Genomic DNA, 19,827 nt, shown 5'->3' on the forward strand with positions numbered 1-19,827 from the left:
ATTGTCGTCATTGAGCTTTAAAATAAATTTCTGCGGACCCTTTCCGTTGTTGCTGGACTTTTAGAGTATTAATTCATTGTTTTATTCTTTTTTGAGAAGACCGTTTCTACACTTTTTTTGTTTGTTTCTTGCATCTCATTTGTGTATGTATTGTTGTTGCGAGTGTTGCATCCCTGTATCTGCTGGTTGTATTTCCAGCACATGTGTTGTCAAACTGATGAAGACTGACTCTTCTAATGTTCAGTTAATGTTTTGACGTCATCAGAAACGTGGTTATTCACCCGGATGATGATTTGGGAGGATGTAGTTTGTGGTGCTATTTTTTGTGCCGAATAAATAATGGAAAGGTGTTGGTACAAACCTTTAAGTTGTAGTTTACATAGAAAATTAACTTCCATTAGTTTGTTTTAATTGTGTGTGTACATAAACCACACACACAACTTTTCTCCAAAGGTTTTTCCCAAAAGCACAAATGAGATCACTGCAGCTCTGAAATTGAGCATGCTCCGATAATGCATCATTCGTCAAATGCGATATGCAGAAACGAAGCAATCACTTAATCTCTTCAGATGATGAAAAGCAGGTTGGCACTGGACCGTTCGACGCATGCTGGTGGATTTGGAAGAGGACCAAACCACAGCTCTGTGTGGGCTCTGCCAGCGGCACTGCTGCGAGTTCAAAGGACACACTCATGATGAGACAGAGATGGGAAGGGACGATGAGGACAAACACTAAAAGCCAGATGGAGACAGAAGAACAGAACGGGAATTAAAGAAATTATTTTTAAGAGACAAAACAAAAAGACAAAACCCTCAGAGATCTGAGAAGATCTGTCACAGCTTGGTAGAGACGAGTGAAGTGTGAAGTGAATTTCTCCTCTATCTGTAGGGATGAATAATTTCCATTAAGTGTGTTTTGAGTGGCTCCAGATGTGCAGCACAGAGCAGGTTACAGTATTTGCATAGTAAAGCTGGCGCGATCTTCCCTCCCAGACATATGAGCCATTTCCTCAGGGGCTACTCACAGCTGACAAATATGGGAAATATGCTGCAGTCTGGGTCCAGACACCTCTCACTTAACCTCTTCATCTGACTCGTCAGCCCACTGACTTCACTTCTATACGGTCTCACGGGTCATTTTCTGGAGAGAAAAAAACATCGTCTGAGGCTCATAAACGAAAAGTTCACATGCTGACTTCCCTCCTCCCACTAAGACACTTCTCTTTATCACCATCCACTGCTGTGTTTGTTGGGTGAACACGTTCTGTATGGTCCAGTGTGAGGGTTTTCTCATCTATTTCCTCCCCAGACCGAGTCCAACAACCTGTTTTAATGCAGCGGGGGATACTCAGAGGAAAACTTGAACCCTGCTGAGATTTAGTGATGTGATTGTGGATTTGGTATTTACATGGTGTGTTGCCTTTCCATATTAGGATATTTGTTCCATCTGGGCTCAAAGAAAGAATGTTGAGTTCAGCTGAATATAAAATGTAATTTGCCGCACAAAGGACATTCTGAGCAGCGTTCGCCGATAAAGTAACCGGCCACATATTTTTAATGCTCTGGATCAAAAATGAGCGACGTGACGGCGGCTAAAGTGCAGACTAACTTAAAAGTCTGTCCTTATATGATCACAGTGCAATGAAACCAATCACACAGTAAATAACTGGAACCCTTTCATGTGGCAGTGACTCCATTTATATGAAATATTTGAAGATTTATTTGCTGTAGTCACCTACTGTACGCAGATGAAAATCGTGGGACTGCTACCAACAGGAGCAGCCGTCACTTTAATTGAGTTATGGTAAAACCAGAGCAGTCTGCCTCTATCAACACGTAATGTATAACAGATACAATCTTCTTCCTGCAGAGGAAGTAATAGAAGCAGAAGCTGCACCCCCAACGTTAGGCCTTTTGCCCTCATTGGTTTCCATAATTAAAGGGATCAAACTTCAAGCGTGCGTTTGTAAATCACATGCGCTGCGTTATTTCTGGGCATTGACCGCCTTCTAACGTCCACATTTTACGGTCCAGTCGTCCACGTCACGTCTTTCCTGAACGTCTCTGCAGGAGCGCCAGTCTGCTCCAGTCCCTGGAGGAGGGCTACGAGCTGGACCTGATCTACATCACGGAGAGGATCATCTCCGTCTCCTTCCCCAGCAGCGTGGAGGAGCAGAGCTACGCCGCCAACCTGAGGGAGGTGGCCTCCATGCTGCGCTCCAAACACGGACACAACTACCTGGTACGCCTTCAAAAACATCGAGCTTCCCACATCAGCCCATCATCAGCTGATTCCCCTTTGCTCCAACCACAAATGATTATTATGCCACATCTACTCACATATTCATTACATTTGTTATTTATTGCAATTTAGTCCCTAATGTTAGCATTTCTACCTAATTAATTATTATTATCTAGCACGGTTCATTATGAGCTTATCAGTTATAATACTGATGTAATTAAAGTGCCGATGAACTGACTCATACACTTTTGTGCAAACTAATTTAACACCAGTGACTAATACTAAAAGCTAACAACTATACTGAGGCCTAGATAGTGTTAAAGGAACTGGTCCGCTCTTTATTGAATTTACCCAAGATGACTTTCTTCTCAAACATAATTATATTAGACTAGATCTCTGCACATTCAAAAGCAAGTTCTTTGTATGTTCACTAATGTGCTTGTAGCGTTTAGCCTGAAGCACAATTGCATGACTGGAATTAGCATTTAGCTTTAATGTTTCCAAATGAATTCATGGAATGAATTAGTTTGACATCTATATTAAACATGCCAGCATTTCGTTTCTTTCCAGGAATGAGAAGACAGTTGCTGCAGCTTCTGTTTAAATTCGATTGCGGCTAAACTGAAAATGAACTCGGTCACCTTCACCCAAGTCTGTTGCATCTGTGTGCTGGGCTCACATGAGCTGGAGTCAGTTAGCATGCATGTCTTCCACACCTGCAAGAGATAACTCTAAAGAAAGATCAGCAGTCTTAAATACGAAACGTACACAGCAGCGTCTAAGTTATAAAACAGCAACACGTGACGACTCCACATGCATAATACGTGTTTTTCCATCTTTTCCATCAGCTCTTCAACCTGAGTGAGAAGCGTTATGACATCAGCCAACTTAACCCAAAGGTAAACCTGACGTCTCTTCTCCTCTTCCCTTTTCAATTTTTGCCTTCTGTATTTTATAGCCACCAGTTCGAACAATACGTTTTCTCCTCCTCTCCTCCTTCCAGGTGTTGGACTTTGGCTGGCCGGACCACCACGCCCCGGCCCTCGACAAAATCTGCAGCATCTGCAAAGCCATGGACACGTGGCTGAGTGCGGACAGCCACAATGTGGTGGTGATACACAACAAGGTGAGACTGGAAGATGACAGAGCGCTCAGACAGTAGGTGGTGCTCTCGGGCTCCTCGTCGTCATTGTCGTTGTTGTTGTTGTTCCTGAGTGAAACACTGACATTCAGGGTGGAGTGTTTGTGTGCTTGTTTGAGTTGGTCTGAGCTGGATGAGTGTTAGGAAAACACAAATTAGGGTGGTAAGGGACGACCGTCATCATGGCTTATTTATCCTTAACAATACTGTTAAAGTTGACCTGACCAAGGTTTTTTTTTTTGTTGTTGCCTAAACTTCACATATCACATTAAAGTCTTGTGGCGAGCCACACTCGTCTGGCCTCTAAGTACGCCGACACAAACCATAAAAAGTGTATCCAAACTCAACTTAGAGGCCAGTGTCCCAAATGCGATACCTAATCATTTTCACGTTAGCCCCATGTGTTGCAACATAAGAATTAACCATGGGATCCTAGAGCTTTGTGCCTCATTCCAATACGCTCCCACAGGGAGGTTGCAAACAAGTCGGCTGCCATAACAACTGGTGTTATTTTTTTCTACGAGTTGAGTAATGCTGGTGATGAGAGTGTGGGCTTGGAAGTTGTGGTGGTCACTAAGGAAGCAGGCCGTGCTGGGTTTCCACATATAAACAAATCATTTCCACTGGGCTCTACGCTGTTGGAGCGGCCGCGATATTTATAATGCGGAACGCGCTTTTTCTCCGCACTGATCCTCGTTTTAAAGATGGATGGATGTGTAGAGGGAATGGAATCTGACACTGGTTTGTAGCCATGTGCTTGAACTTCAGTTCTTGAGTCATTATTTTTCTTTTTTTAGACATTTTTTTTAAAGTGTTGTCCTCCTGGAAATAAAGGGTAAAGTCACATGTAGCAGGTTTTTTTTTTATCGCACTGCATCAATTTTGCAAAAAAAGATTTTCGTACTATATAAACATGATTCCATAACTGCAATAAGACTCTTCTTTTTTTCTGACGGCTTCAGTATCTAGAGTCGCTTTTGAAATACTTTGCTAATTCGTGTCGTAAACATTGGATTCTTTCCTCTGTTAAAACGTAGGATGTCTCATTCTGCTTTGATTTGGAGCTTTTAATGTAATGTTGATGATGTTGTTTTGATCTTTCACTGCTTATAACACCCCAATCTTATCACACTGTGGCAACAATTCATCAAACAGAATTAGATTTTATTTATTTATGTTTTTTTTAATGATGCAATGAAGTAAATGCTTAAATATTCACCAAAGAAGAAAAACAAATCTATAAAAAGACTGAGGATGAAAAAAGAAAAAAACATGCTTATTCTTGCTTGACTGATGTCTTTTCAGGGCAACCGGGGCAGAACCGGAGTGGTGGTGGCGGCCTACATGCATTACAGCAACATATCTGCCAGGTAGGTCCAAAGCTCCAGCTGGAGAAGTCACGTGTCGCTGCACACTTTGAGTGAGAAGAAAAAGAAAATACATTCAGGGAAAAAAGGGGAGAGAGGGGGCATGGAGATGGAACCTGTAATTTTCTGGCTTAATAGAAGTCGGAATAAAGGACAGAATGAGTTGAAGTAGATGTGGAGCTGTGGAACAGGCGGCTGCAGCGCTGCACTTTTATTTGGAGAAAGTTTTCGATATCATAATTATGAGCAACGAGATCTAATACTCACTCGATTTATATGAGGCCGCTTTATTTGAGTTGGAACGATCCATGATTAAATGATTTTGCAGAAATCAGGAGATCGTGTGACATAATCCTATCATCACACAGAAAGTCTTAAAACTGACATCAAGTGGTTTTGAAAACTGAAGTAGCAGCAAAGTGTCTGAACCGGGACCAAGTCTGTGAAGTGACGTGTGTGAATGGACCTACACTACTGGTCTAAAGTTTTAGACCAGCATCAGTCTCCTCTGGTATAGTTGGTCAGAGCTTCATCCTACAGGAAGATAATGACCCAAAACTTTAGTCCAAGCTCTACCAGAACTACCTCAGGATAGAAACTAGATGGAAAGCTTGAAAACATGGAGTGGACCATGGTTCAGTCTCTAGACTTTAACCCCATGGAGCTGGTTTATAAGAGTGAATGTAAAGCTCCCGACAAGTGACACACATTTCTGTGAAGAACCATCTGAAAAATATTTGATTTCTATTTTAGAAAGAAAGAAAAGTCACAAGTGTGTTCACGTGTTAAATCACACAAAGGTTGGTACTGCTTTTTGGAGTATTAGGGTCAACAATGAGAAAAAAAAACTAGAGGAGGTAGATTTTTTTTCTTCGTGTACTTCGATAAAAAGTCTAAATACATACTGCTGGTTTGAAGGTCCACTTTAGTGTGTATGTGTGCATGTGATGAAAAATCCTGATTTAAAAGCAAATGTTTCCGTGACACGCACGTGTCTGTAGAAGCAGCTTTCTTCAGACACATGCTGAACACGTGTGACTGACACAGCATTTTTCACGCACTCATGATCTACTCAGATTTTCTCTTCTCTGCCTCAAGAATAACTTTCAGTTATCGAACACTGCGTCTGATTTACGCTCTTTGACTGTAGAACTATAAAAATGCTGCTCACATATAGACGATAAAGTCTATTACTGTATGTACACGACCAGCCAAAGGTTTGGACACACATTCAGTCCAGTTAGAAAATGAATTTATGTATGTATGTGTTGCATGTATGAGTTGGACGCGTTCTTACCAAACTTTATTGTTGGAATGCAGTGCTGACCAGGCCCTGGACAGGTTTGCCATGAAGCGCTTCTATGAAGACAAAGTGCTTCCTGTGGGTCAACCGTCCCAGAAAAGGTCAGTCATCCTTCACTTGTTGTTTCTAGTTTGGCCCCACGCTGAACTTTTCCACAGAGAGGAAACTAACGGCTACAGTAATTGAATATCTATTTCTATTTAAAGTTTAAAACTTAAACACAATGTGAAAAGTTGAAACTTGTTTTATTTCCTGTTTTTTTGTGTGTGTGAAAATAGTTATTTTCTTTAGTTGTCACCAGTGTTAAGGTTAGAGAGATTGGAATGGAAAAATCTCAACAATAATTCCAAAGAAGTTCTGCAGTCATCTCTGTGACACCGTGTGGTTTTTTCTTAATGAACAGTATTAATTGGTGCTTTGACCTTTTGCTAGAAATGATCCATTTGTCCAAAGTTTTGTCTTTTACAACATGACTGACGAGATGAAAACATTGATTGTTGCTGCTAAAGGTCAAAGTCAAAGCTTGTGTGTCTTTGTCAGAATCAGCTTTATCGGCCGTTATTGGAATTTGACTCCAGTCACTTTGCTCAGTGGTACAAGAAAAAGCACTTAAATAAGCATAAAAATGAGAGAAAATAGAAAAACTGTGCAGCATAAGTTAGACTTTCAGAATAAAATAATAATAGAAGCAGATATATACACTGAACCTGAACAATGGTGCAGAAAACAACACTAAAAAGTAAAAGAAACAAGTAGCAGAGAGCACAGTACAGAGGCGCCATCTTGGATCTCACTATTATGATGTTATTGTTGAATGCAAACTGCAGTTTCCCCATTGTGGGTCAAAAAGTTTTTCTAATCCTAAGATGGAAGATTCAGGAGCGGCGTTTTGATCTAGCGGTCTCTCCTCAGGTATGTGGAGTACTTCAGCGGCTTACTCTCTGGACACATCAAGATCAACAACAAACCCCTGTTCCTCCATCATGTCATCATGCATGGCATTCCCAACTTCGAGTCTAAGGGAGGTGCGTGTCATGCACGGATAACGACTCGCTAACTAAACACTTTCACACACACACACCCTGTGATCTCTAACCACCGCTTTCTCTTCCAGGTTGTCGTCCTTTTCTTAAAATATACCAGGCCATGCAGCCCGTCTACACATCTGGGATCTAGTAAGTCTTAAAACACGCTCACGCTCAAATGCTTTTACAAGATTCCAGGGATAGCGAGCTCGTAATGGCGCAATAATAAAAAATCCTGATTTTCCTTTAAAGCCTCTCCTGTAACTCCCCTGCCCCCCAGTATACGTACAGATCACCCCTCTCGCCAGTTTACACTCGGAGCTTGGCTCGCATTATTGTATTTAGCTAACCTTCCCAGCTGCAGGCTCTTGTTTCTCTGCTTCAGATCCCATAATCAGGCCTCGTGTTATTTTGTGACTGGAGAGCCAATGAAACATGCAGACAGGAATCTAGGTGGACTCCTGCAGGGTTTCCCCTCCAGAGGTCCCTGCCGGTTCCCTGGGCCAGACAGGAAAAATGGATACTGTGGCTTTCTGTTGTTGTTTTGGGAAGAGAGAAGGTTAGAGATGGAGAGGAGTGGAGCGTTGTACTGGTCTTAGAGGCAGCATCTACGCCGTGTAGTTATCACGTGTTTCCTAAAAGCAATGCTACCGTGACTTCATGCAGATTAGTGTGAACAGTGGAATGTATCCAACTTGTTTTACATATTTTCAAAGTAGGATTTTTTACCCAAACTGATGATCTTTGGTGTAAAAGCAGCCATGCTGTGGCACCTAAAGCTGGACTGATTTTAATTAATTTCTTATTATTTTTGGACGACTGTTTGACCCGGATGAATTTTAGTTCACTAAAATCTTAAACTCTTCACCTCCTTGTCCTGAAATGCTGCATAGAGCTGAGATAAGTGTCTCACATTTGTTACGACCTTTTTACTATACATCTCTTTTACTGTAAATCCTGAAACTGCTGGTGTGACACAATACTCTACACAAGTGTGAAACCATCGTGGTGCAAACATTTCCAGACTGTCAACCCCTTAAAGCTCCAAATCACATTCTTCCCCACTTTGGCTCACATGCTCCCTATTAGCACCCTCCACCCTTTGATCCGACTCTCTGACTTAGACAATCGTGTCGACACTAATGCCCAGAATTAGCCTAGCGCTGCCGCGCGCTCCTGCTCTGTGATGGCCACCGTTAAAGCGCACAGACTGTTAGATCGGATATAACCAAACGCACATGGTCGTGTAAGGATGAAGCAGGGGAGGGATGCTGGATTTCTCTGTGCTCATTTCCACAGCAGACGCTCTGAGACAGTCCTGTAATTAACATATTGTGTTTTGTAATTAATTGCAGCAACGTTCAGGGCGACAGCCAGACGAGCATCTGCATCACTATAGAACCCGGTCTTCTTCTGAAGGGGGACATCCTGGTAAGGAAAACACGGCTACAGCAGTTTGCAGTAGCTCGTGTCACATGATAACACACATGACAAAATCTTCTTATATCTGCACATGATGATGATCTGCATGTGTCTGGAGTCAATAACAAGGGGAGTTTCTTTGTGATATGCCGGTGAGAGCAGCCACAGACGTGCTGAGGAGGATGCACTGAGTTTTATTGTCTGTTGGTAACGAGGGAAATCCTGTTGGTTTTTCCACTCTGGTGTTGGGTGTATGCGCTCTGTGCATGTGCTGCAGCAGTTTATAGTAGCCGTCGCCTTAAGAAATAGGGCTGTAAAAAGCAGAGGAATGACAGTTGGACCGGGTCCTATACTTCAGTTTATATTCCCTCGTTAGCACACAGTGTGTTTCTGGAAACTATGACGTCAAAATGGCAGTGGACTTCCTCTCCGCCCGCCCTTCGGTGTACGCGGGTACTACTTTAACATGACATAATCACTTAAAAGTAAGTTTTATATCAGATGCATGGTTATAATATGGAAGACATGAACAGTGTTTTCTTCTTTGTTCCTTTTGAATTTGCTGAAAATGCAGAAGAAAAGATCCTCGGTTAAGTGGCACCTGTGAGAGGCTCTGGTTTACATTTGCATGTTTTAAAAGCTGCACACATCAGCAAAGTTTTTGCCTGTGCTGTCAGTCAGGCCATAACGTCGTCCATGAGATGTCCTCGGGACTCATAATTTCAGTGTGGAGAATTTCAAAGGGAGCACTTACTGCGCGCTCGAGGCCGTTCCGTTTTGGCCCCCGGAGCCGAGCTCATATCTCATCCTTTATTTAAGACAGACTAATGGATTCTGCTGAATGCATCATCTGACTGAAATGTTGCTTGCTGATGCTTGTTATTATTCATGTAAAGGGGAAAATGGGAAATGTGGCCTTTATGGAGAGACATTAGTCAGCACAGAGTGCGCTCCTCAATTTTCTAACTGTGATGATGTTGAGCAGCTGAATGTGTTTCAAATTATATGGCTTCAAAAACGACCCATTACAGAACGGTAAGATAGAAAAAAAAATAATTTGCAACCACCAAGATAATGAAAACACGAAGTTTTTCTTCTACTCGCTGGCCCGTAGTCATTTTTATTCTAAAAGTCTTTGAGTTTGTCTTTGGGTTTTTGGTAAAGCTCATCACAGGGAGGATTCATTCTGGATAAAATATATCTCGTCTTCTTGTCGATCTTTGAGGAGTAGATTGATGATACCACTCTTATGTATCATCATAAACATGAAGCTAGAGACTGGATAGCTGAGCGTAGCATAAAGACCGGAAACAAAGCTAAACAGCTAAACTGGCTGCATCCAGAAGAAGCAAAGCCAACGTCGTTATTTAACATGTTATGTCATTTGTTTAATCTACAGAAGAAAACAAATGTAAAAATGAGAAGTTGTTCTTTTCTAGGGGTGATTCAAAGTTCATTCAGCAGTTTGATTTAAGAACAATTTAAACAAATAAAGCAAATGTGACTTAAAAACTCATTTCTCCAGCCGGTGCTAAGCTAAGCTAAGCTAAGCTAACCTTCTCAAAACCTTTGAAAATGTGGTAAGAACGACGTTAGGTTGATTCCTGAAAAACCTGTGCAAAGCCACAGTCCTTCACGGCCCCCCAGGGACATTTCAAAACTAAATCTTTAGACTACAAAGTAAAACATTAGATGATCTGAAATTATCTGGGCTCCATGTAACTGTGTTTTATAGACACAGTTTCTGTCTGGTTTTATTTCTCCAGTAAATTTATTTATTAAATAAATAAATAAATGAAAGGTCCTGGCCGACCATCATGTATCAGCGGGGGTTAGAGCAGATTCTCCTGGTGTATGTGGTTTTATACGTCGCTCTTAAAGCTGTTGGATGCACCGGTTTGGAAGACGGAGCATGCGGAGAGGCTTTACATTATGAGGGATTTACATGAAGCTAACAGTTTATTTCATTTCTTTGCCCTCTGGCTTGTGTTCCTACATCGTTTTATGTTGTGCTCTCTGGGCTCTGGCGGTATCGGCCCTCAAACCGAGCCGCAGCAGTGCTTTGTTTTCTCAGGTGCCTGCGTCCTTTTAGCTCGTATGCGTCCATCCGACCTCGTTAAACTGTCCCGCTGAGTCCCATTGGCTCCGTTCACTGAATCTCAGGTGATGTCTTTCACCCTCCAGCTCAAGTGCTACCACAAACGCTACCGCAGCCCGTGCCGTGATGTGATTTTCCGCGTGCAGTTCCACACCTGTGCCGTTCACGACCTGGGCATCGTCTTTGGAAAGGACGAGCTGGATGAGACATTTAAAGGTAAGAGACGAACTTAGATTAAACCGCTGCTTCTGATCCTGTACAGTGTGTTAAAATGCTGCTTACATGCATTTACCACCGTAATGACTCAGACATGATGAATGATCCTAAATGTGTGATCTCTCTCTCTCTCTCTCTTTTTCCATATGTGCAGATGACAGGTTTCCAGAATATGGAAAAGTTGAATTTATTTTCTCTTTTGGACCAGAGAAAATCCATGGTAAGAATCAAAGTGTTGAGTCTGTTCTCAGAAATGATATTTCACCATCGTACTTATTTGGTTATTTGCACAAAGCGAAGCCTTTACAGGGAATATTAAAAAGTCCTCTGTGTCATTTTCATATTGTGACCAATAATGTTGCATCAATGCAAAGACATTCACATTTTCTGCTTTGCATCTTCGTACTTCTGGTCAAGATATGGACCACCTGGAAAACGGGCCGAGCGTCTCGGTTGACTACAACACACAGGACCCCCTGATCCGCTGGGACTCCTACGAAAACTTCAACCAGAACTGTGAGGACACCACAGACGGTGAGAACGGTGGGAGCACAGACAGTAGATCTGTGTGCATGACGTGAGCTCCACTAACTAACGTGTTGTAAAGTTAACTATGTGGTCATTTCTCCTGCTCTTTACAGCCGCCGTGCCTCATGGTAGGTCTCATTCTATCGGGACTATCAAATAGCCACTTTTTTTTTTTTTTTTAATGTCTTTCTCCAAACAGACAATTCAATGACAAAAATGCACAGACTCATTCCCCCTGCAACATATTTTTTAAAGCTCATTATCAGTGAGTGGATTCTGTGATAAGACAGTGGAAGAGCATCCAGCTTTCACCAGCAGAATGCACATGTTCCTGTTCCTGTGAGTGGGTTCTGTCTTATGGCTTCACCCTCTCATGACCTTCTGGTGATCGGCCGCTTTAAGTGACTGTTATGTAAACTCACATGTGACCGTGGAAATGCATGTTAATAATGTGGTGGTAAGGGGGCACTGTTTTAGTATCTGTGTTTCTGACTGGTAACAAGGCTGGTTTTATCTGTTTTTGTCTGTGTGCGTGACACAGAGGACGGATTCACATCACATCCTAACGGAGCTTAAAGACTTTTTTTACACTTTCATGACTTTAAAACTACCACATGAGCAGGTCAGACTGAGGCCACTTTAAAGTTGAGATTGTTGTCAGAATGGTTTAGTTGCAGTTGCATATGTGTTGTGCTTTTTGTTGCATCACATCGTAGCTGAAGCATTAGAATTTATTTGAAAATAATATTGTTTTCTTTTGCATTGTGCAACTTTCAAACCCTGTTTTCTCATTGGCCTCATTGTGACGGTGTCCTAGATGTAGATGTAAAGGCTACATGACTTTCTGAAAGGGAGGAGAGGCCTGAGTGCAGCTGAATTCATTTGCGGTGAAATTATCGCAGCAGAAGAAGCCAAAGGCCCCACGGGACCCGACTCTGCTGCTTCCCAGAGCTCAGTGCGAGACATTCCAGGGTTCAGCCACAGGCATGGACAGGGCCTTCCCACTGAGGCAGAGGTGGTCACTCTGTGGCTGCTCTCTGTGCCACCCAAAAAAAGGAACAAACGCTACACCCCTAGCAGGAACAGAGACGTCACATTTGTCTTGTTACTCGTGACCAGCTGATTTTTTAATACTTGGAATTAATGGAGATAAAAAGATTATAGTTAGAATGTTGAGGAAGGAGTGTGATTCAAATGATCCCTTCTTCACATTTAGTTCATTATTTTGCATCTGTTCATGTTCCAACACGTTTAACATACATTCAGTTATTTCCTGAAACAGTCGAGTTTCCTGCTCGTCTGAACGCTGCAACACAACATGATGTTGTTTGGATGAAGCTTTAGATGCTTTATTGTTACCTCTAGTTCAGTGTGATCAGATAGTCAGTGATGCATTCATAATAGTTCATCAACTTCTACAAACGTAGTCAGTCTGTGATCTGCTCTGCTTCATAAACTATCAACACTCGTACACTCAAAGTTCACACAACAGGTAAAGTTGTGTACATTTCTAAACACTGTTCAGGATTTATTTATATATTTATTTTGTAATAAATTTTCGACAGCTTACAATCTGTGTTTTCTACCAAACTAGATGCACATTTAGGTTAATTTCACTACACTCTGTGTTGTCCCTCTAATTTATCCTCAAATATTACTAACACATTTTACGCTCAGGAAAATGATTTACATAAACTTGTTGACCAAGTTTTTGTGTCAGGCACCTTGTTTATTTGTCGACTACATAAATAACCCCTTGCTACCAGTGAGTTGACCCTCTACTGTTATTTTGGAATGATGAACATTGAGGATAATAGGAGGATAATTAAGTACTGAATCCTCTAAAAGTCTTTCAGTCGGCTTTAGCTGGTCACCTGTTTTAAGTTTTACTGACTTAGTAAAGGATGACGTCGATGACAAAGAAGGATGCTTGCAGTCTATTCCATGTCCTTGATCCCCCCCGCAGCCCCCCCGCCCCCTGTTGGCTGCCTACTATCACTGCTCGTAAAGTGTCTGCCCCACACTTGATGGCAGCTTGAAATATCCTCGGTTAAAATAGAACGGGAGTAAGTCTCATTCTGTTTCTGTGAAGGTGAGCTGTGTGTGTGTGTGTGTGTGTGTGTGTGTAGATTATCCAGTCCTAGCCTCATCTTGCCATCTGTCATATGATGCTGATACTGTGGTCAAATCTGAATTAGACTTTAATGCGACTCACACACACTCACATTGATGTTAAATTAGGGGAGTGAGCAAGTGCAAAATCACAAGCTCTTTTCAAACACTTTCTTAGCTACTTGAGACTTGGAGTAGTCGATAAGACTTCAAATGTGTCCATTAATAGCCTTTTGTGCTCTGACTTCATTCAGCGAGTCCAGTCCCACTGATGCACACTCTGCATTTTAAATGGCTTTTAAAGAAACAGCCCCAGAAACCAGAGAGCGAGGGTTTCCAGTAAACTCAAGTCTTTCCACTGTCATTTGGCTTCACACTTGCCCGTCGTGAAAAGGCAATTAAATCCTGCGACAAAGGGACTTTTAGAGCTGCGAGGGGAAACAGGACAGGGTGTATATCTTCACGAGGGTTAGCCAGACTCAGAGACTTGTTTGCGGGTTCGCGGTCGGTTTTGTGATGAACGTGCGAGCGCCTGTATTTAGCTTGGATCAACACTGGGTTAGTGGCATCCATGTGCCTGTTAGTTGGACTTTTATTGTGTTTATTTGGTGACAGCTGCTGTGGATCAGTTTTAGCTCAGACGTGTTTGTCATATCTGCACCTTGCAGAGAAGTCGTATGAAGAAACCACTGCAGCCTCTGGCCACAAAGACGAACGCTTCAGTCACATATATGTGTGTTTCCATCAGTGTTGGGAGTAACACGTTACAGATGTAACGCAATTACTGAAGTGTATTATTGTGGTAATGTAGAATAGAATAGAATAGAAAGACCTTTGTTTGTCCCACAATGGAGAAATTACAGTTTGCAACAGCAAACGATAATAAGATTCAAAAATAGAATAGAATGAACAATATACGAGTATTGGTATATATACAGAAAGTATTGAATTGCAACAATAATTACTGTAATGCAGTAATACCAATGACAAAAAGTTAAACTTATTTTGGTGCAACTAACTTAAAAGTAATGAAATTACTTACAATTGACAGTAATATTTTAATGTAACTAATTACTTTTCAAGTACAGTAAGAAGTAATGCGTTTCATTTTTGCAGTAACTTGCCCAACACTGGTTTTCATCTTGTTTCTTCCATATCTCCTGTCAACATGTTCATGTCTTCATTCATAAGATGCTAAAACCAGCAAGTACAATCTGAAGGCGGAAAGCAACAATTATTCTGCTCCTCAGACACAACAATGAACAATGTAACTCTGTGGTTACGAGGTTTACAGATACTAGAGTAACACATTAAAGTCAGACACAGAGCTGCACATCAACAACATTCATATTCATACGTTATCGTCCCCAGGGGGGAAATCTGCTTCATACAAGGCACATATAAGAACATATAACATTTAGGTACATCAATCATTCAGCATATAAGACATAATGTCACAAATATCACAAACAGTAACATGACAGACAAAACGATGAACGAACTAAAACACTCGACCTCCTGCTGAGGTTGTTTCAGGGCAGATGTGACTGTGGGAATGAAGCTTTTGGGGAACTGTGTCCTTTTGCAAGTTCCTTGTTACATTAATTTCTATTTGCACATCAAAAAATTAAAAACAAACCTTTACAAAGTGCAAACACACTAGTTCAGACAGAACACTTCATACGATACTTCACAGTCATGAGCTGCTTGAATTTACTATAGTGTCCTTAACTTGAAACCTCTCACAGTTCCTCCTCCTCTGTCAGACGCTGTTTTGGAGCTGCAGCGTTTTGTCGGGTTATTGTGTGAACTGGGATCTCCAGTAAACGCGTTCAATAAGCCGATGGTTGGTGGTTTGCTCAGCAGCGTAGGGTGGGTCATATATTTGTCAGTGATATTGATAGTCGCCTGTGTTTTTGTTTACTATCCCCCATGATTGAGTCGGCCGGCCAACCACCAACCCCGCTGCATTTCTGGAATAACTGGGGGGGAACGAGAAAAAACAAACCAAAAAAATAGCTATATAAAGAGAAGAAAAATGTATGAGACGAGAGAGAAACAGATTTCACAAGACGGAGATAAAAATACGAGATGTTTTTTCAATCGTTCCCTCAACATTTGCTTACAAAAAAAGATCAGTGTTGCCCAACAGTCGTCGTTTTGAGTTCTCAGAAAAGTGGCTTAATTAAGACAGCCCTACATTATGTAAAATATGGACTGTACACTGATCAGCCAAAACATTATGACCACTGACAGGAGAAGTGAATAACATTTAAACCATCTTGTGACAATTCAGTGTTCGGCTGGGAAACCTTTGGATCTGGAATTCATTGGTGTGGCTGTTACTTAGACATGTAGCCCCCACTTAGACCAGACCAAACCCCTCCACCCCCCCGGCCATGGCAGTGACACTCCTTGATGACAGCAGAAAACCCCAGAAGAATGCAGCCAGACACACTTAAGAAACAGTTAAAACACAAGGAACAGCATAAGGTGTCCATTCTCTGATGAGTCTCAACTGTTTTGGAGACCTACGCAATATTAGGAAGGTGGTCATAATGTTATGCCTGATCAATGTGTACCTATATGCAAGTATTAAACCAAGTATTTGCACTGTTTTTTAAGTTGAGTTTCAGTAAATGGGGATTTAGCTGTAGCAACACATTAAAAATGTCGCTCCAGTTTTCCAAGCTTTGACATTTCCCTCTCTCTTCAAATTCTAAAAGAGTGTTTGTCTCTCTCCTCTGAGGAGTCGGAGGAGTTAACGTCAGACTCGTCTTCTCGGCTGTGAAGCTCTTTTGTGCACGCATTCACGGGAGGAGGAGTGACAGAGAATGTCAGAGTGGGTTTGTGCACGCTGCTGCTCAGCAAAGACAGACGGTCCGTAAGCGTTACATGGTGAGGCCGTGTCCTGCACTTCTTCCGTTTCCCTGCAGCAGACGCCTTTTTTTTCTAAGCTCCGATTGCTCTTTCGAGAGTTGAGCAGTGAAGTCCATTTTGCACGCTTAATTAACGCCGGAAAGGAAAGCTGTCACAAATTCAGCAGCTGACGTCCTCCAGAAACATGTGAGTAACATGCTGAGTAGAGTGGGTGTGGATGGCGCTGGAGCAGAAACCTGATTTCTGTGGCGTTAGGAAAACTACCTGATTACTTATTGACATCAAGCTGTTTATTATCCAAACATTTGACCACATTGTGCTGTATTTGTTAATCTTTTTACGACTTTGCCAGGATATTTCGCTTAGTAAAATGCTCTATCTTATAAGGATGGAGGTTTTATGTAGTTTGGCCATCATATCATATTGGAAAAACATTCATTGTGCTTAACGGTTTAACTGCTACAATAGTGGAATCTGGTAATATCATTAAGAGAAAGTCTAAAGGGGCAACTAACGTGAAGGCTCCAGATTTCACTGCAGCAATGTTCCTAGTAGCAACTATATGATGGGAAAAATAAGACTAGACAATACTCTCAGAACTACATGAAGGACTTTAGCTTAGGTTTTGAGCTCTTGTAGCAAATTCTGGAAAATGAGTCCTTGATTTCTGTACGTGAGCATATTTTCTGATGCCATAAAGTTACTGTTCATCCAGGGTCCAATAGGCATGTCCCTGTGTTGTTTTGTTTCTCTTTGACCTCATACACCGCAGCCACAGGGAGATACGTCTGCCTTCCAACAGCCTTGACTCATCCAACTCTAGTTTGGAGCTGACCACGTTTGCCGTGTTGGGAAAGGTTTGCTGCTAAATTCGTGGACGAAGACAGAGAGGGGTTTGGAAAAATGTCAAATTCAAGTCTGTATTTGTCAGTCACACTTGGGGACGGGGTGGGACGGGGTTCTTATATAATCACGATGAAGATAGAAGTTGATGCACCAGAGTGATATCACTGCTGTACACTGTTTTGGGCTCGCTGGGCTGACTGAGATTCAAATGGTGCGTAGGCCAGGTGAGCAGTAAATTATCACAGACAGTGAAATGGAGCCATTACTAAGTCTCAATGAATGCACTGTTTTTTTGTGGATAATTCAGAGGATGGAGAATTTAACAAATCCCAGTAACACTTAGTTCCTCAATACAATATCTTTATATTCAGTTTGAAGCACTGCTCACCTAAATGGAATTTAATCAGATGCAAACAGTAATCTGGTATTTTGGTTGGATCAGATATGGAGTATTTTATTGTTTGACCCAAACAAATATGAGATAAGCTCTTCATTGATCCGTTCTGCAGATGATACTGTTGCAGCCAGGTTGTTCCAGGTGACTTGTTTTGTGATTAAGTGAAAATGAGATTATCGTGTGCATGTCTTTGTGGATTGACTTTAATGTGAGGGCTCTGCGCAGCAATTATCTCCTCCTCATAAAATCAGCTGCTCTGAACATTCCTGCTCCTGACTCCTCTCAGAGGCTTTTACAGCCGACCCCTGATGCAAAACAACAAGACAAAACAACAAAAAAAAAGACTGCTTCTTCCATAATATTTCATCTCGCTGAACCACACACCTTGTTGGTCTGTGGATTTTCTCCAAGAAGACTCAGAGGTGAAATGTCTGGCCCCTTGTGTTGTCAACAGGCTCCATGCTATCAATCCCTCAGTCTGGTCCTCGGCTTTATGCGGATTAGGCTGCTTTGACTCCAAACTTTACACAGCTCTGATTGTGTAACCGCCAAGAGTGAAAAATAAAGGCCTTCTAGCTGCAGTGGACACAAAGAGAGAATAAGTCCCTTGTGTTGTGGAGTGTCCCCATTTAGACCCTGGTTGCGGGGGCACAGTGGCAGGGGCTTCTGCTAGGTGACAGAGGATAAAAGATAGTTAGCACATTCCTAGGAAGTTCTCTAATGTATTGATTGCACCGGGCTTGAGAACATTCACGTGTTTCACATGTGAAGGCTTGAAGTAAACTTTACGTTCCATAGCGTGAGATGTTTGCAGGACATTGGTGGTTGTCTGCTGCCCATAAAGAGTGGGAATGAATGACTCGTCTGTTACATCCTCGCGGATGCAGCTTCGCTCCAGCTGTTGGCCAGACACCCTTGCTCTTCCTCTTTCCCTCTTTCTTTTTCCTCAGCCATCTTTGCACAGCTGATATTGCCAAAAGTGCAGGACCCAGGGACACAATTAATCACAATCACTTTCCACAAGACCCTCTCTTCATCCATCTTGAATTCAGAATGAATGTATTTCACAGAAACCTCTTACTCTTGGTCAAGGCCTTTTTTGTTCCAGTGGTTGATGTGTTGTTTTAATGGCGCATTAGGAAGTCCTAGATCTGACTCATCGCATAAGTCTGGCTCTAGTAGACAACAGTTCAGTCGAGGCCAAATGTTCGTGAACACAACAGGTACTGGAACGCTCGCTTTAAATGTCAAATTCAAATCAACTACACAAGAAGAAAAGGAAGAAACCAAGACAAAGAATTTTACTTTCATTTGTGCTTGTTTATTGTGTTACTGGATCAAGCTTCCTTCTGGTCACACAGGTCACGTAGTTTATCAAAAAGGTCACTTCTCAGAAAAGATGTGGAAAGACTCTGGAGATGAACTTTACAAAGAGAAAGGGACAATAGTTTTTGCATGATCTCAATCGCCTTCATTTTTGGTTCCACTGGGAGTTCCACTGTTCTCTATTCCCTTGTTATTATCTCCCTGTTAAAGAGAATTCTCTTCAGACACTCACATTCCCTGCTCTTTGTCACAACATTGTATTTTTCACTTCACAAGAAACCTGTGTGGACAATACGCTGCCAGTAACATCAAGGAACTTTCACTTTTCTCACTTGTGTCTCAATCTTGATCAGTTAAGGATTCCTCGGGGACAGATGATGGGACAATTGCTACTGGTGTTACTCCATTTTTTGTATGTGTTCAACACAAAGCGGGAAAGGGAGGGAACCAGTGAGGGATCATGGCCTTGTCTGCCCTTGCATTGAACTTGTAGCTTTTGTGCGTGGCATTTGCATGGATGAGTGTGGGAAGTGAAGCGACAGTGATAATCTTTGTAATACATCCTCTTTCTTTCTGTCCTTGCAGGCAAGTGCAAAATATGTGGTCAAATACAGGTCTAATAGTATCTGGTCAGTAGCAGTGGTTGTATCTGAACCACTGACAAGGTCATGGACCTAAAGAAGGATCTGCATAAGTCTTTAGACTAAATGATGCTGTCCTGTCTTTGTAGATTTTCCAGATCGTAGCTTGGAGGAGTTGGTCTGTCAAAGCTTCTCGTCACCTCTAGAATGAGATAACTACAGCCAGCTCATCAGACGCTCGCTTCATTTTCCTTTAACCGCTCTCCCGCTAACGACCGTTGATGACTTTTCCTGAGACTCGGCCTCATCCAGGGTGAAATATAATGCTCTGCGTGGACGAACCG

At 42.0% G+C, this 19,827-nt stretch overlaps 1 protein-coding gene across 17 annotated transcripts in view; it reads left to right on the forward strand.

Moving 5' to 3' along the window:
* tns1b (tensin 1b) overlaps positions 1-19,827 on the forward strand; it is a 160,424-nt gene that overhangs the window by 115,059 nt on the left and 25,538 nt on the right. For 9 of the 17 annotated variants that reach the window (XM_047600628.1, XM_047600634.1, XM_047600633.1 and 6 more), the window contains 11 exons: positions 2,070-2,241; positions 3,090-3,140; positions 3,245-3,367; positions 4,688-4,752; positions 6,070-6,153; positions 6,965-7,077; positions 7,167-7,227; positions 8,433-8,508; positions 10,684-10,813; positions 10,968-11,033; positions 11,225-11,356. In XM_047600628.1, the coding sequence (XP_047456584.1) occupies positions 2,070-2,241; positions 3,090-3,140; positions 3,245-3,367; positions 4,688-4,752; positions 6,070-6,153; positions 6,965-7,077; positions 7,167-7,227; positions 8,433-8,508; positions 10,684-10,813; positions 10,968-11,033; positions 11,225-11,356 (1,073 nt within the window). The remainder of the gene's footprint in view (positions 1-2,069; positions 2,242-3,089; positions 3,141-3,244; positions 3,368-4,687; positions 4,753-6,069; positions 6,154-6,964; positions 7,078-7,166; positions 7,228-8,432; positions 8,509-10,683; positions 10,814-10,967; positions 11,034-11,224; positions 11,357-19,827) is intronic. The other 8 variants (XM_047600631.1, XM_047600627.1, XM_047600643.1 and 5 more) reach the window with 3 other exon arrangements.

This window comes from Mugil cephalus, chromosome 12, assembly GCF_022458985.1.
Source record: "Mugil cephalus isolate CIBA_MC_2020 chromosome 12, CIBA_Mcephalus_1.1, whole genome shotgun sequence".
In the NCBI taxonomy this organism is placed as follows: domain Eukaryota; kingdom Metazoa; phylum Chordata; class Actinopteri; order Mugiliformes; family Mugilidae; genus Mugil; species Mugil cephalus.